This window comes from Stegostoma tigrinum, chromosome 3, assembly GCF_030684315.1.
Source record: "Stegostoma tigrinum isolate sSteTig4 chromosome 3, sSteTig4.hap1, whole genome shotgun sequence".
Taxonomy (NCBI): domain Eukaryota; kingdom Metazoa; phylum Chordata; class Chondrichthyes; order Orectolobiformes; family Stegostomatidae; genus Stegostoma; species Stegostoma tigrinum.
In genome coordinates, this window is record NC_081356.1 from 12,707,161 (window position 1) to 12,725,020 (window position 17,860).

The window sequence follows — 17,860 nt, forward strand, 5'->3', positions numbered from 1 at the left end:
TTGGATAAATTAGCACAAAGAAGAGTAACCACAATATAAAAGAACAAGAAGAAGCTATGTTTTCCTCAATAAAAACCTCAACAAAAGCATGGCCATTATCTAAACAATCAGTCTCCTTATCCCACAAAACTATCTTTAAACTCAACTTCAAATCTCACCTTATGGCATTTTCCCCAAATAAAGAATTGTCTAAATAGCTTGTTCATTGGAATCAGGAATATCAGTGCTAGTCATTGCAGGGAGTGTCGGATTGATGAACTTATTCAAGATTCCAGGTCCTCAGTTTGAGGATCCACTTGCTCTGCAAGCTGAGAAAAACCTCTTTGAAATTCAGTGCAAAGCACCTTTTCACTCGACACCGACTCGATCCTGACTGCACTACTTGAGTTGTTGCTATGAGAGGACTATTTTTTTTAATTACTTAGAAGTTAAAATCTGTTCTCCAAACAAAACTAAAAGCAAGCCATTCAATAGAATTCTGACTATTAATCTGATTTATATCGACTCTGCAATGAAAATTACATGAGTTTTTTTAAAATGGAGCTGAAATTCAGAGGCTCAGGGAACAGAATATCTCACCAGGAGCTTCTCAAGTCAGGAACTGGGAGATAGAGATCCCACTAAACCCACTGCAGTCTGATAAGGTGTGGGGTGCACAGAGTTGAAAATAAGCAGCAGAGAAGGTTGATATTTGGTCCGTTATGTAAAATTTCCCATGGATAAAGACAAAAAAAGCATAAGAACAGGACTTACTTTTTGCTGCAGGATAAAATTTCATTGCTTTGTACAGTACATTTTTCTGGGTTTTCTGTTTTCTCTAAAATGGTCTTCCCTACTTTTCCTCTGAAGATTTGATTTTCTTGCACTGCTCCCTTAGCTTGGTCCAAGATAGCAATACCATAGTCATGAAGGGATTGGATTCTGTTCTTCGTCACCTGAAGTAAAGCACATCTAAGCATCAAATCATGGATCCATCCCAAACCTAATAAAACCAACGATGAGGGTCAGGTACATTCACAAAGCCACCCAATAAAATTCATGCCTCTTAAACTGAGATATAGGAATTCAAACTGAAAAAAATTAAAATGATGACAATTGTTATAAAGCATTCGGTGAACCCCACTCTTGAGAATTAACACCAAAACACCCAAGGAGGCGCACCTTGCTCTATAACCTGCAAAAGGAATGTGAAAAGTGGTGCAACCTGCCTTTCAGCAACTTCTAGTGGTTAAATAAAACAAATCCCTGACACTCACTTTATAATCAACAAGTAATAATTTATCTATCCAACAGGGAACAAATTAACTGAACTATTAACAAACCGAATAAACCCGTTCTAACTACAAGCTATTCCCAATTAAACAAGATTCTAATGGTACGCTATACCAATAATATACAAGGCCAACTAATATAAATCTAAACAAAATCAGAGTTTAGTCTCTTGAAATTACAGTCGGGTTATGCATTATCCTGAGTGCTCTGTGCCATCTCCATCCACTGGGTAACGTCAATTCAGACCAAATTGGTAGGCAGAGCTAGCAAGGTGTTTGCAGCGCTGTCTAAAGGAGGTGTCAGGAGGCTATGAAGAAGTAAAACAGGCTTATTTTGAGTGCATATGAATTGGCACAAGAAGCATACAGACAACGATTCAGAAATGTAAGGAAGGAACCAAGTCAGACTTAGTACTGGGTTGGAAACAATTAAACAGAGCAACTTCGATAGATGGGCGAGAGCATTAAAGATAGAAGAGACATACAAGGCTCTTGGAGAGATTATTCTGCTGGAACAGTTTTAAAAACAAATGATAAGACCTCATGTTGAGGAATAGAACGTTAAAACAGCGAGAAAAGCTAGAGACGGTGGATGAATACGCAATAGCGCACAAACCAAAATCTATCTTCCGAGAGCAATTTCATTCCGTGAGGGACAGAAATTGGGGAAAAGGGAGATCTTCGATGAAAAGCAAATAGCAGATCACACTGGGAACTGTTTACCACATGTGAGAAAAGAACCCCAAGAGGGTGAAAGGCCTCAGGTGTTTCCACTGTAGTTGAAGGAGACACACAAAGTCACAGTGCTGGTGGTCTAAGAGGGGCACTGGGCAAAAGAATGTGGTGAAACAGGCTAAACCAGTGGGATTAGTTGAGTTAGTGAAGGAAATCCCAAGAGAAGTTGAGGAACTGCTGGAGAGTGCACAGCCTAGTCATGGGCTGGATAGTGAGATGGCACCCGATCTCATCAAAGACTTCACCTCTGTGGGTAAAGTTTACTCAGGTAGGACAGGGGGTGTAGGTAAAGAAGCCAAAATATTGAGAGAGATATTGGAGCGATAATAATAAGAGATGAAAGTATTTGCAGTCCTTCTGAAATATTGCCTGAGAGGATGGTAACCTGAGGGATCAATGGAGAGAAGATTAATGTTCCCCTGTGTAAGAGAAAAGAGTAGAAAGTCCATTCAAGGCTGGGGAAGTGATGGAAAAAAATGGCTATTCCAGGAATACAATTTGTTCTTGGAAACAATATAGCTGGATCACAGGTGGCAGTGATTCCCATTTGTAGTGGAAAATCCAAAAGAAAATCAGGGATCTGAGGAGGTAAAAGAAAAATACCCTGGAAAGATCCCACAACCATAAATTAAAACAAGAAGGGAAAACAAAAGAGAAAGATGAAGTTGAGGTCCAGTTAGCTGATACTCTGATGAAATGGTAAAGGGGATCAGGCAGAGGTGTTTAGTTCTGAAAGACTAATGGAGTTACAACTAAAAGATGAAACAATATAGCGTTTATATCATAAAGCCTACACAGAAAAGGAATCAGAATGTGCTCCAGAACGCTATTACCTTAATGATAAAATTTTAAGATGGAAACCTGGGCAAGTTAGAGAGGATGAAAAACTGGCAGACATTCACCAGATTGCATTGCCAGTGGAATGCAGACAGGAAGTACAGCATGTAGCACACAGACTACCTGGAGGTGCTCATTTAGGAGTGAGGAAGACTCAGGCTAAGATACAAAAGCATTTTTATTGGCTTGGATTGAATTTTTCTATTCGTATCAGATGGTAGGAAAGTCACAGGCAGTAATAAAACCAGCACCTTCAATGTATTTGAAGAAGGTTTTACACAGATTGTAGTTAATTGTGGATGTCCCCTGCCTAAAACCAAAAGTGGGAACCAGTATTTGGTAACCATAACTGATGTGTCTACCAGATTTCCCAAGGCAATTCCATTACAGAAAGTCAAAGCAAAAAGGGTTATTGAGGAGTTGCTTGCTCTGTTTACCCATAATGGACTACCCAGGGAGACTGAGTCAAACCAAGGGTCCAGTTTTACTGCCAAATTATTTAAGGAGGTCAAACACTCTACATCAGGTGTGAAACATCCTGAATCCCAGGGAGCATTGGAATGGTGGCATCAGACTTTAAATACAAAGTTGTGGGCTTATTGTCAGGATTAGCTAAATCATTGGGATAAAGGTACCCCATTTATATTATTTGCTATTAGAGATGCTACAAATGAATTGACTCAGTTTACTCCATTGGAATTGCTATTCGGTCACAAAGCAAGAGGGCCTCTAAAATTAAGGAAAAGCTGACAGGTCTGAAGTCAAAGATCTCACAGTTGGATTATGTATCTGAGCTAAGAGGAAGATTAAACAGAGTAGGTGAATTAGCTGGACAACATTTGAAGAAGGCACAGCACTTAATGAAGCAAGAAGCCAATTGGAAATGTAAAATTCATACTTTTGCCCGTGGGGATAAGTATTGGTGCTGCTACTGAAGGTAAGAGATCCCTTCAAAGCAATGTTTAGTGGTCCCTACCAGACTGAGAAGAGTGAAGTCAGGTGAATTATCTGGTAAAGATGCCATACAGGAAAAAAAATTATTGGGTAGGTCATGTGAAATGCTGATACCTTACTATGACAGGGAAAAGGACCCAGCGAAACAGGTATTAGTTACTGCCAGATGATTTGAATTTTGATGTGCCTCAGAATAAATTGATTAATGAGGAAGTCCTTAAGAATAGGATAGGATATTGAGCTATTGGACCCAGGAACAGAGAACTAAATTAAAAGACTTGTTGCAGCACTACCAGGACAAATATAAAAATAGAATTGGGAGGACTAATACTATAGTACATGAGGCTGATGTAGGGAATGCTGTTCCAATAAAACAACACCCCTACAGGCATAATCCTGTCACAGGCAGCACAGCTTCAGAAGGAAGTGGAAGTGATGCTGCAAGAAGACATCATAGAGATGAGTCAAAACAGGTGAAATTCGCGAATTGTGTTGGTTCCCAAACCTGATGGTACCCAACGATTCTTGTGTAGATTACTGGAAGGTCACTGCTGTGGCCAAATTTGACTCATACCCAACTCCACGGCTGGAGGACTATATGGAAAAAGTAGGACAAGCCACTTACATCAGAGTTGGACTTAGTTCACAGCTACTGTCAAGTACCTTTGTCGGAGAGAGCCAAAGAAGCTTCTGCTTTTGTAACCAAATGGGCTGTATCAATTTAAAATATTGCCCTTTGGAATGAAAAACGCACCAGCCACTTTTCAAATGCTTATGAGAAAAGTTGTTGCAGGATTGACTTACTGTGCCGTCTACATTGATGACTTACTGATCTTTAGCCATTTGTGGAAAGATCACATGGAGCATCTGGGGGAGCTGTTGGAGAGACTACGGATGGCAAAGTTGGTCATAAACTTGGTAAAAACAGAGTTCACGAACGTGGAAGTGACATTCTTAGGGCACAACATTGGATACGAATGGCAACCCTGATGAACGTGAAGGCCATCAAGGAATTTCCAAGACCTTCCTCGAAGAAGGAACTGCTATGATTTTTTAGGAATGAGTGGGTTCTATGGGAAATTTGTACCACACCTTAGCAGCATTGTGGCACTGCTGATAGATTTGTTAAAAAATAACACGAAATTCCGGTGGTCAGAATAATGCCCGGACACATTTGGGAATTTAAAAGCAGTGTTAGCGACCGCACCAGTTTTAGCGATGGCAGATTTCTTGAAACCATTTGAAGTCACCATCGACGCAAGCAATGTAGTGGTTCAAGCTGTGAAGTTACGAGGGGATTATTGTGGAATTGAAAGGCAATCGGTTACTTTTTAAAGAAGCTCAATATCCACCATAGAAAATATTCAACCACTGAAAAGGAGTTATTGAATTTGGTAACGGCTTTAGAGCATTTTAACGTTTACGTTGCAAACTATGTATCAGAGATGATTGTGTGTATCGATCACAATCCTTTGACATTTCTGGAAAGATTTAAGGACAACCACACCAGACAATTTCATTAGAGTCTCATGTTACAAACATTTGTAGACTGTACATGTTGCAGGTCACAAAAATATTATCGTGGATGCGTTATCGTGAGTTTAAAAGAAAAATATTTATAAGATAATAGTGTTCAATGTTTTAAAAAAACAGAATTGGTATAAAATGTGTAACTTTAGATGGATGACTATGGATCCAATAACGTAATGGAGTTCAGGTTTTAAAAGGGAAAAAAAACAGTTTATCATAATATTTCGTTTTTTTTCTCTCAAGCAGGAGGTGTTGCAAAGATGGGGAGTGGGTTTGCGGATTGGGAGGCAGAAATTTGAATTGCTGGATTTTGATTGTGAACGCTGCTGCCACCATTTTAAACTTTAAGCTATGCTGTCCTTTAAGTTATTAATTTAAATTGCTGCTACGGAGACAGAATCTGGTGTGTTATTTTCTCTCAGGGTGAAAGAGTTTGGCAGGGATGACATATATAATCATTACAAAGCAGTACTGGAGACCATGCTCTTTGTTAATCAAAAGACTGACTACTCTGGTAAAGATGGACTTCAATATTTTTATGTAACGACTGAGCAGTCGTATCTGTTATATCAATTGGCACATTTCCACAATTTGACCTCTGAACAATGCTGTGCTTGCTGTCACTGCAACTGCAGGGGGCACACTTTCTCCTAGGCAAGCACAGTGCCATGGCATCACTGCCACAGATGTGCTTTTTGCCTCAAAGACTATCATCCACTACATTAAGCAATTCTAAACAATTTTAACAACCGCAGAACCAATAAAACGTGCTACTTCGCGTATGTTTCTCTAGTTTCAAACATTTCTGTAATTTTTACAGAGCCAAACATGGCAGAGAGTGGTGAGCTGAGATCACAGTGCAGCAATGAGGTAAGTGTCACACGTATAAAATACCACAATTGTATGTTCTTTGAAATGATGGTTTGGCCCTCAAACATCATAAGACAGTTTTCAAAATTCTGATGCAGAACCCACCTTCATGTCTGCATTCTCAAGTAGCTGTAGACCATATCCGTGATTTCCCAGGATGTCATTCTCCAAGACAGTCCCTTCTCCCTTTGAGGTGACACCATGGCTACTGTTGTCATAGATACCATTCCCCCGAAGTTCAACTTTGCATCCTGTTTCTACGAGAACTCCACCTACACTGTTGCAGGTGATGCTGTTGTTTGTGATGTGAGTGAACTGACTGCTCTGATAAATGGCAATCCCATTGTCATGATTGGCATGGACTGCATTGGCTATTATGTTGAGTGTCTCACTGCTTTTTATGTAGAGTCCGGCAGCTGTGTGAAAAGAAATCAGAGGGAAGAAAATGGGATTTCAGTTGGCACATGAAACTGCAATAATAATGAATGCACAGGCTGGAACAGCAAAGGGTAACTGGTGAACAACAGTAACCCCTTTCTGTAACCAACACAATTATATTATGGTTGAATTTCGTTCTAAACACATTGATAATTCCAATTACATCATTTTAGGGGCACCATTATAACCACAAGCATTGCAAATGTTCAAGGAGGAAGACAACATATCAAAAGGACAAACAGAGATAGGCAATAAATGTGGTCTGGTTAGCACCCACCATACAGGAATAAGGAGTGAGCCTGGAGTGTGCATTGAGAACAAAAAAGCCTGAACAATGTGCTGAAATATGAATTATCAAATGGATAATATGGGAATATTATGAGAATAAGATCACATGGAGCATCTGGGGGAGCTGTTGGAGAGACTACGGATGGCAAAGTTGGTCATAAACTTGGTAAAAACAGAGTTCACGAACGTGGAAGTGACATTCTTAGGGCACAACATTGGATACGAATGGCAACCCTGATGAACGTGAAGGCCATCAAGGAATTTCCAAGACCTTCCTCGAAGAAGGAAGGAGCAGGTTAATGTATGGTAGAATGTTATACAATCACTGCAGAATAATGCAGGGATACATTTGGCTTTTAAAGCAGTCGGCTTGAGAAATAACAGCCCAGACAGCAATCCACACTGTCAATCAAATAGGATGTTTCCGATTACTAATAGCTGCTAATCCTCTGCACTTTAAGCCTCGACAAAAGCCAGTAAATTGTTCAGATGGCCCTTTGAAAAATCTTTCAGAATTGCCGTCATGTCAGTTGTGAGGCTTTCCTTTAACTGCTATCATGGGGGTTGCAGGGATGGGGGACAAAGGGCTATTCAACCTCTGCCAGGAGTCAAACTAAAGGCAACAGATTGGCCTTCCATTATACACACCACCCAAATGGAAAGGAGATTTAGGAATGGGGTGTATTGTGATCAACTCACCTGTCATCACTTGTTCTACAAAGAAACTGCATTTTATTTGTCAAACTTTCCCTTGTCACTTGCATGCAACTTTTCATTCTCAGTGCAAACAACTTTCCTACACCACCTAGAATTTGCAAATAATCAAGGCAGTGTAATACTTCTGAAATTTTCAACGTTAGCATATTTCAGGGCTAATTGAAGTCATTGAAAATGATAGTTGGGAAAATGTGAAATGGCAATTTAAAAAAAATACATGCCATCACCTCAAATCAAAATCACTCTTTACCACTGTGGGGGGTAGGGAGGATCTTGAACAATGGATGTTATTTACTTTAGTATTACTGAAAAGTATCCCTCCCTTGCAGAACCCAAACAGCCTGTGAACAGTCTATTGTGAAGTAAGTGCCATTTGACAGCACTGTGGCCTATCCTTTCTATTGCTTTGCTGATGATCAGGAGTAGACTGATGGGATGTTAAATGTATCTTGTCGTATGTGAACAGAACATAACTGGGAAATGTTCTTCATTGCTAGGAGGATGCCAGCGGTACAACTGTATTGGAACATCTTGGCAAGGGGCATGGCTAATTTGAGAGCGCACCAGAAGGTAAAAATTTCCCCACAGTATGTTTTGCTTAGTATTGTGTCCCTAGCCTGATAATGCAGCCCATCCTTCGATAAAACTTGGCAGCAAATGGGGCATTCGCTAGTGGTTATGCAAGTGGTTCACCAAAGGCATATCTTCATTTAGGAAAAAAAAATGAGGCCAAAGAAAAACTCATGTCTAATTCAGCACAAAAGCAAGAATTACCAGTACAGACTGGTCATTCAGCTCAATAGTCTCAACAAGTGTTTCAGCTCCATATGGGTCTCTGTCCATCTTGAATTTTACATAATTTCACACCAATTTGAGGACTTTGTTAACAGTTTTTTTATTAGAAGAAATAGAATAGCTTTAATTCCAAAAGCTACTTCCTTCCATTTCCATTACTGTAGATTCTCATTGAACCAAATTGTGAATTCGATTTTAAATTAAGTTATTCTGCCTTAGGTTTGTGACGAATTGTCTGAAGATATTTAAAATTAACCACTAAAATTAATTAGTCACTTGGTTCTAACAAACTTTACACAAGTTGCTATAAACTTTGGTTATACACTTACCACCGTTATGATTGATGTTGTTAAACTCAATCAATGCCACGGTGATTGGCTTGTGTGAAGTGTATCTCTCCTCATCACTGTCAAAGTCATTTTCCCAGCTGATGATCTCCCCTTCATCACTGAAATTCTCATCGCCTCCTTGGTTGTTGAGGTAGTCACTTACATCGTCTTTACAACAGAAGACAGCCACTCCATAGATGTTGTTACGGCTGATTTGGTTATTAGCAATGTGGGGGAGACTAGAGGACATGACCCACACACCACAACCTTTGTTACCTGCACAAATATTTACAAATTAAATTAATGTCTCGAATTGGGATTCAGAGCTCAGAACACCTTAATTCAAAGTTAATCTGTCCTTTCAGATTTTGATCTTTTCCTTCTCCTATCTTTTCCAGAAAAGTGCAATTCACATAGGTGTACAGTTCCATCAGTAACCCCACTCCAGAACCGTGTCTAATAACTAATGTTCATATAAGAGGCTGGACAGTGAATAGTGCCACACGATTTGAGACTGACCCCACTTGCATGGACATAGAATCATATAGCGCAGTAAAGGCCCTTTGACCCATCCTGTCTGCACCCACAATACAACCACTAAAGGGGTACTAATCCCAACTCTCCTGTGCTTGTCTCACATCGTCAAAATGTGATGATATTTAAACTGCTCAACCAAAATTTTTTTGAAGATTGTAGGTTTTCAGCCTCTACTACTTTCCAGGCATTCCAGACTCCCACCACCCACTGAGTGGAAAAGTTCTTTCTCCAAATCCCTTCTGAATCTCCTGCCCCTTACCCTAAAGCTATGCCCTCTTGTGACTGCGATGGCTCTTACCAACTGCTTTTTGCTAATGGGCGTTACCCTGGTTCTGACTGGGAGTGGAATCAAAGACCATTCTTGTCACTGTGGCAACTTCAGGGGGTGTAAGCACATCAGCCTTCTTATTCCCCTCTATGTAGAACCTTAGCAGCATTACTTTCTATTCAGAGGAAGAGGAGTAAGCCACTCAGTCCCTTGAGTCAGATTTGTGGCCTAATTCTATATGCCAGCCATTGTCCCATCTTCCTTGATACCTTTGCTAAGCCAAAGTGTCTTAAATTTTGAGATTGTAAAAATTAATAACTCATCTTGCATCTGTAGATGTTTCCACACTTCAACCACTTTAATGTGAACACGTTATTCCTAATTTCAGTCCTGAAAGAGCTGACACTTTTTTTTAAAACAATGGCCTTTGGTCCTGCTCTCCGTCAACAAGCAGAATTGGCTTCTCTCTACGTACCCTATCTATTCCTCTTAATAGCTTGAAAATGTCAATCAAATCACCCTTAACATTGAAAATTCCTGAACATACAACTCAAGTTTGTATTTTCTCTCCTTGTAATGTATTTCTTGGATTCCAGGTAAATTTTGGTTAATCTACACTGTACTATCTAATATAACCTGTTCATCTCTTGCCTTTAAAATCTTGGAATGAAAGCTGTATACTTTGTGATTTTGTAGTTCCTTAAGTACATTTAATCTCCACACCACCCCCACAAAAACACACACACAGCAATTATCTTACTAACATTTTTTGTTGTTATTAGTAGTTTTAAAGAGATGTTTGGCACACTAACGTCTTTCTCTACTGGAAGTACTGAAGCAAAATTAATATTTAGCATGTTTGCCATTCTTAAAATCTTCATTAATGGCATAAACAATATCTGTTTTCAAGGGCCCTACATTGCTCCTGGCTTCCCTCTTTCCTTAGTATAAAACTTAGATGATGTGTGTGTGTTGATTTTGATAGCCTGTGCCAATTTCTTTGCATGTTACCTTTTGTAGATCTTACTACCTGCTTTGTTAACCTTTCCCAACTCTTGGTATTTTTCCCCATTTGCTAGGATCTATACTTCTTTATGTTCGCTTTTTATTTCTTTTATGGTGACTGTTATCTCTTCAGTTGTAAATGGTTGTTTTTTTTTCAGCAAGCTGTATTCTGTTCCTTTTTGAGCCAATTTTCCTGGTTTACAGTTGGATAGACTGTCTCATTCCACTAAAGTCAACTTCATCTAAATCTAGAATCTTAGTTGCTCCATGTTTCTTCCTTCCAAATTTTACACTGAACTTCACAGTATTATGATCGCTGTTAAATATTCACATATCACCACATTGTCAACTCATATTAAATAATGAGCTGCCATTCTCCACACATGCTTTTGCAGCTTTTCCCTTAAACGGAATTCACACTATTCCCTGTTATTGTAAGTTCTACATTTTCAACTCACTTTAAATAAAGCTTTTCCTGAATTCCATTCTGGGTTTATTAGTTACAGTTGTACATTTAAGGTTTAAAGGCCTCAAACAGGTCTCCTCTTCAACCTGCTTATTTCTAGAGAAAGAGAAACCTATTCAATCTTTCCTGATATAATTGAATGGAGTTATAATGTATCGATCTTACTAATCTTTTTTGCACCTTCTCTATATTGCTCTAATGATATGGAACCCAGAACAATGCATGATAAATGCCACATTTGGCAAATTACTCTAGAATAAAACAGATGTTGAAAATTTAATTTTCAATGGAAAAGATTGATTGACTGATTGAAGTCCAAATTCCAAAGTAACTGCAAATCAACAATAAAATCGCCAACAAGCCTAAGGCAAAAAAACCTGTTAAAGTACCAGATTCTTTGATCAAAATAAATTGGACACAAGTGGTCAAACATGTTCAGGTTTCATCCAGTATAATTATAAGCTCCGAGTGTAAAAGGTTAATTTCCCACTCTAGTCTTGTCATGGCTGTAAAGGAGGTTGTTAACAGAGCAGGCTGATTTGACAACCATGCAAATTAAGTCAGAGAAATTAACAACACTGTATTCCCATCACAGCTCTCAAATTTTGCAGGGCAATTTTTTTTAAAAAACCAATCCAGTGGGACTGTTTATATGAAATCACTGAATTAATGACAAATTTCTCGAATGTTCAGCAGTCCTGAAGGGAAAAGCAGTGCAATGGCAAAAGGGGCAAAAATGGCAATTAAGATCGAGAGACTTCATCAGCATGTTCCCATTTAGTTAATAAATCTAATCAGTCAAGTAAGAAACCAGAGAAACTGCTTTTAGTGTTCACCTATTAAAAATGTTCAGTGAAGCTCTTTAGCCCATCTGAGGGCAACTTTTCAAACAGCCTTCTATCAGAGTCATACAGCATGGAAGCAGACCTTTTAGTTCAACTAGTCCACGCTGATCACCATCCCAAACTAAACTAGTCTCACCTGCCCGGACATGGCCCAAAGCTCGCCAAGCCTTTCCTATTCCTGTACTTATCCAATTTTTAAAAAAATGTTGTAACCATACCTGCATCCACCACAGTTGCTCCTCACGTCCTTTGTAAATCTTTCTGTTCTCGGCTTAAAAATATATTCCCTAGTTTTGAGATAATAAAAAGTGTGAAGCTGGATGAACACAGCAGGCCAAGCAGCACCTCAGGAGCACTTTTGTGCTCCTGAGGTGCTGCTTGGCTGCTGTGCTCATCCAGCTTCACACTGTGTTATCTTGGATTCTCCAGCATCTGCAGTTCCCATTATCTCTTCTCTGGTTTTGAACTACCCCACCCTAGGGAAAAAACCCTTGCTATTCACTTTATCTATGCCCATTGTGATTTTATAAACCCCTATTGAGTCACCCCTGAACATCCTATGCTCCAGTGAAAAAATTCCTTGCCTATTTTTATAACTCAAACCCTCCATTTCCAGCAACATCCTGGTAAATCTTTTCTAAACTCTCTCCTATTTAATAACATCCTTTCTACAGCAGGGTGACCAAAACAATACACAGTATTCCAGAAGAATTCTCACTAACGTCCTGTACAACCTCAGCAGGACGCCCCAATGCCTATACTCAAAGGTCTGAGCAACCAAGACAAACAGGCTAAATGCCTTCTTAACCATCCTCTCTACCCATGACACAAATTTTAAAGAGTTATGTACCTGAGCCTCCAGGTCTCTCTGCTCTACAACACTACCCAAGGCCCTATCATTAACTGTACAAGTCCTGCCCTTGTTTGTTTTACCAAAATGCAATACTTATTTTTTCCTAACTAAACTCCATCTGGCACTCCTCAGCTCACTGACCCAATTGATCAAGATCTCTTTGTAATCTTAGACAACCTTCTTCACTGTGTCCACTATGCCACCTACAAACTTACTAACCATGCCTCCTACATTCTCATCCAAATCATTTTTGTAAATGGCAAACAAAAGTGAACCCAGTTCCAATCCCTGTGGAACACCGCTGCTCACAGGATGTCATTGAATCTTAAAAGCACAGAAACAAGTAATTTACCCATAGTATCAGTGCTGAATCTTTGAAAGAGCTATTCTTCTGTTCTTTATCCATTTACGTTCCTTTTAAAATACAAATCTATTTCACTTTGACTCCCACCACATCAGAGCATCTCACTGTGTCTTCAGTCATCCAAGGATTTTGACTTTCATTGCTCAAAGTCTATTTAAAATTGTTGATCATTCTCTGTAAAAAGTACTTCCTAACGTCAGATTAAAATTTACCTTTTACTCATTTGAAATTTATGATCTGTTTTTGACTGCCTAATAGTATTTCTCCAAGCGACTTGTTCCAATCTTTTTATCATCGAGTAAAACTTTACAATGTCAACTCTCAGGCACCTCCATTTCAGATAGAAAAGCCAATATTTCACTCCTCTTTATCCAACATCTTTAATTCTGGGGAGGGGGGCCTAATGGCTCTTCTATACACCCATCACAGGTTGAGTGGCTGTTTCATAATCGCATGACACCGCGCTCGAGGTGCCATCTGACCAAGGAACTATTGACTTCGATTTAAAAACCATTTTACAAATTGCTGCAGTTTAACATCCTACCAGGCTTTGTTGGTTGCAGCTCTGGACTAGAAGAGCATGCTGAATATTGTCAATAAAAACCAAAAAGAACTGCAGATGCTGTTCTGAGGAAGGGTCACTGGACCCGAAACGTTAACTCTGTTTTCCCCTCCACAGATGCTGCCAGACCTGCTGAGCTTTCCAGCAACTTTGTTTTTGATGCTGAATATTGTGTTCACCAAGACCCCTTGATGTATTTGAACTGATTTATTTCAATACCATTCATTACTTTAGTGGGCCTGGGGCATGTTCTGCAGCAAAATAACCAGAAACTATTCCATGACAGAGGTGCCCAAGTAAGGATTCTAACAAATCCATATAAAGAGAAAAGTGCATTTTGTAAAACAGCTGTTTCAACGTTGTTTTATTTGTGATGGATTTTGAAAGTAGGTGGCAGCTTGTGTGGAGTATACATTTTGGCACAGGTTTGCTGGCCCAAAAGGCCTGCTTCTGTGCTGGAGAATTTATAAAATTCAGATCTGAGGTCCAGAAATCCTTTCCAAAGTAAATAAAAAGTTTTGTCAGACAAGACATTTCAATTTATATTCAAATAAACTGCACTCAGGCCAGTATAGCAAAAAACAAACCTACTCTGAGATTTCATTACACAAGGTACAGAAATTTACAAGATGAGCTGTAATGTAATTCACTGAACCCTTACCATAAATGGTATTTCCTTCTATTAAGCCTTTCCCTCGTTCGCCCACAACAACTCCATCTGAATACCCATAACAGATAAGATTCTTTCGCAGAACAGGATCTCCTCCTCGCCGAATATCTGCACCTCCCCAATGATTCTCACGTATAATATTTTCTAAAAATGAAACAAGATGCATGTAATATGACATCAATAAACTGGGAATCAAAAACTGCTTTAAGCATTGTAATAACTGAAGCAGTGGATTTTTGGTGGAACTGGCAGTGTTTTGCCATTTACACCCATTTCCCTGGGTATGGATTGGACCTTGGTAGAATTTACTAGTGTGATGGACATTAAATTCCTTAAGAAATGAAAACGTGTTCGAGTTCTGCAACTGCCTGACAACACTGAAGTGTACCATTTCTAAGACTCACGAATGTTTCAGTAACTCTCTATCATTTTCTTTTCTCCAACATTTCTCTTCTTTTCGGATAGCATATAAGCTGTGCTATTATGTTTATGGTGTTATGATTAGGGGGCGACTCAGGGGCTAGCACTACTGCCTCAATGCCAGGGACCTGGGTTTGATTCTAGCCTTGGGCAACTGTCTCTATGGATTCTGCACGTTCTCCCTGTGTCTGCGTGGGTTTCCTCCAGGCGCTCCAGCTTCCTCTCTCAGTCCAAAGATGTGCAGGTTAGATGGATTGGCTATGCTATTGCCCACAGTGTCGAGGGCATGCAGGGGGTGGTGCTGAGTTGGATGCTCTTCAGAGGGTTGGCGTGGACTTGATGGGCCAAATGGCCTGCTCCCACACTGTAGGGATTCTATGATTCTAACCACTTCTTAGTGAATGTAAACAGTGGATGTAAACAGTGAAAGTCACCAGGTAATGTGTCAGCAAGAAGCATGAGAACACTGCCCAAGCCCACCCTAACTGCACACATTCCCTAACAAGACGGAATAGTTGTAAATGATCTCCACCAACTGACTCCCACTCAATTTTTTTTTCCATTTCCAGGAACAGAAATGCTACAAACTCTAATTATTTGATCAAACCAAGAACACAGACAAAAATTGTGCAGTGCATATCAACGAAGTTTGGAGAAGTGCAATCCATCCTGATGGATGCAGTTTTTTTTTGCAAAGTTATGAACATTTGAGCGGAAATACAGCAGGTAAATCACACATTGGGGAGGTTATACAAATGAATTATAATAAAAATACACCCTCCACCAGTTTCTTGAAAGAATGTGTGTGCTTGAATTTTGGATAAAACAGAGAACAGCAAAACAAGCATAGATCCACTAAATTTTTAATTCCGTTATGTTAAAATATCCAGTGTTTTTCACTGTGTGAAGCTGGAAACTGACCTAATATTTGGCCCCTTCCATTTTCATTCACTGCAACACCAGCCGCAAGTCCTTGGTAGATGTGATTCCCACTGCGAAGAGACACATTATGAACTGGGTATGGATTCCTCCAGGCACAATTACTGTCTCGATTGAGAGTGGTTAAAGAGGGGAACATTAGACCACAGCGCAGTTACTACTGGCATATCCCAGGGCTCCAGCCTCTACCCCTACCATATTCTCCTTTGGATGCTTCTCCTCTTTCACATGCACGCCAAATGACGCTCGGTACTTTTAGAGAGAGTGAAGAAAGATCTTAAATTTATGATGAATCTTTCATGAGGTCAAGATGCCACTCAGTCAGTGAAGTACCCCTGATGCACAATCAATCAGTTTTGGAGTGGAGAAAATGCGGCACCCAATTTGTCCTAACAAGATCTCGCAAGGAGCTATTATATAAGTGACTGTTTTCCAGTGGTATTGATTGATATGCAGAAATTGACCAAGGATACCTGAGAAACAGGCTTAATGTTTCCTCCAAAAGACAGCACAGTATGTGGCACTCCCCCAATACCACGACAAAGTGTCGATTTGCATTTTGTGCTCATATCTCCAAAATGGTACATTGAACAAACAACTTTCTGACTCAACAGTCAGGAATGCCATCACTGAGCCAAACCTCAGTACCATCAGCCAAAAACTTTGACTGTGGTAATTTTGGGACTCGATAACGTTCTGGATGTGAGTTTGCTCGCTGAGCTGGAAGGTTAGTTTTCAGACATTTCATCACCATTCTAGGTAACATCATCAGTGAGCCACCGACGAAGCGCTGGTGTTATATCCCGCTTTCTATTTATCTGTTTAGGTTTCCTTGGGTTGGTGATGTCATTTCCTGTTCTCATATTGATGTCCCATATGTGGGACATAACACCAGCGCTTCATCGGAGGCTCACTGATGATGTTACCTAGAATGGTGACGAAACCTCTGAAAACTAACCTTCCAGCTCAGCGAGCAAACTCACATCCAGAACCTCAACCTGAGCTACAAATCTTATCAAAACTCGCTGACTTGATAATGTTGCCATCTACTTGAAGTATCATGAAGATGTTAATTGCCTAATCATCAACATCTTTATAAACTAAAAGTCAGGCTAAAACTGAAAAATACAATCAAGTATCTGTTTGATGGTGATTTTGTTTTGATCAGAACCAATGATGGATTTTTGAAAATAAATACATTGGGCCAGATTCTCTAAGGAGTGGCAATCAAACAGAGCACTTGTAAGTGAGGGGTTAGGGTGCAAACAATGGAGAGTTGAGATAATCAGCGAGTGTGGGGGATGATTGGGCATGGCAAGGTTGGGGTGTCAGATCTGGAAGCAGGGTAAGTGAGATAACAGGTCTGGATCAGCAGGGATAAGGAGATGTCAGCCTGAATTGGGCAAGGGGATCTCAGGTTCAGAGTGGGGTAAGTGGGGAGAATTAGTCAGGTTCTGGGGGATATCTACTCTGGGAGTGTTGGGTTGGAGATGTGTAGAGTATAAGGGCTCTAAGAGGTGCAGATGAGGGTTTTGAGGGAAGTTGTAGCTCAGTTTAACAAGTTACTCAGGAGTTAGACAGGTATTTAATAGACTAACTTATCTTGAGTAAGTATTTACATATTTTAAGCTGAAACCTCCAAACTAAATGGATACTTCGGAGGATTCCAAGCATATATGAATTGCCAAAGGGAATCTTCAAATTCCTGGGCAATTTTTTTCAGAGTCTGCTACAATGGGCATTCCATGGGGTCCCGATGGATAACTTGCATCTACACTTCAAAAATGTGTATTGGAAAATTATGGTCAGTGTCTAAGTCAGAGTTTTAACATTCCAAACTACCTTTTCAAAAAATAAAATCAATACTTTGAAATCAAGCTCAGTTGAATGGCTAATAGCAAGTCTCCCAGATTTCGAGTGTACAATGCACCTTTATCCACTGTTACTTTTTAATGAAGATGTGCAGGTTACATTTAACTATTCATGATACACACTCAAGTAATGCAGCTGTTTTCCATATTCAGCAATTACTCTTTTAAAAACAAAACACATTGTGTATTGCCTTATTATACCTCAGGTGGCAAGCATCAAAATACAAATGTATTTTAAAAAAACTCCAGGTCATGCAAATATCTTTATTGCTCAGTCAGGCATTACACAAAACCCC

At 39.7% G+C, this 17,860-nt stretch overlaps 1 protein-coding gene and 1 long non-coding RNA gene across 5 annotated transcripts in view; one reads left to right on the forward strand and one right to left on the reverse strand.

Annotated features, from left to right (window-relative positions):
* The window catches only part of fbxo10 (F-box protein 10), a 47,575-nt gene that overhangs the window by 7,609 nt on the left and 22,106 nt on the right, over positions 1 to 17,860 (reverse strand). For all 4 annotated transcript variants that reach the window (XM_048528012.2, XM_048528010.2, XM_048528014.2 and 1 more), the window contains 5 exons: positions 15,676 to 15,746; positions 14,326 to 14,478; positions 8,765 to 9,040; positions 6,303 to 6,613; positions 754 to 935 (listed from right to left, as the gene is read on the reverse strand). In XM_048528012.2, coding sequence (XP_048383969.1) covers positions 754 to 935; positions 6,303 to 6,613; positions 8,765 to 9,040; positions 14,326 to 14,478; positions 15,676 to 15,746 — 993 coding nt within the window. The remainder of the gene's footprint in view (positions 1 to 753; positions 936 to 6,302; positions 6,614 to 8,764; positions 9,041 to 14,325; positions 14,479 to 15,675; positions 15,747 to 17,860) is intronic.
* On the forward strand, positions 282 to 15,485 carry LOC125451185 (uncharacterized). Its single transcript, XR_007247244.2, has 3 exons — positions 282 to 6,197; positions 8,138 to 8,210; positions 15,324 to 15,485. It is a non-coding gene; the product is annotated as an uncharacterized LOC125451185 (long non-coding RNA).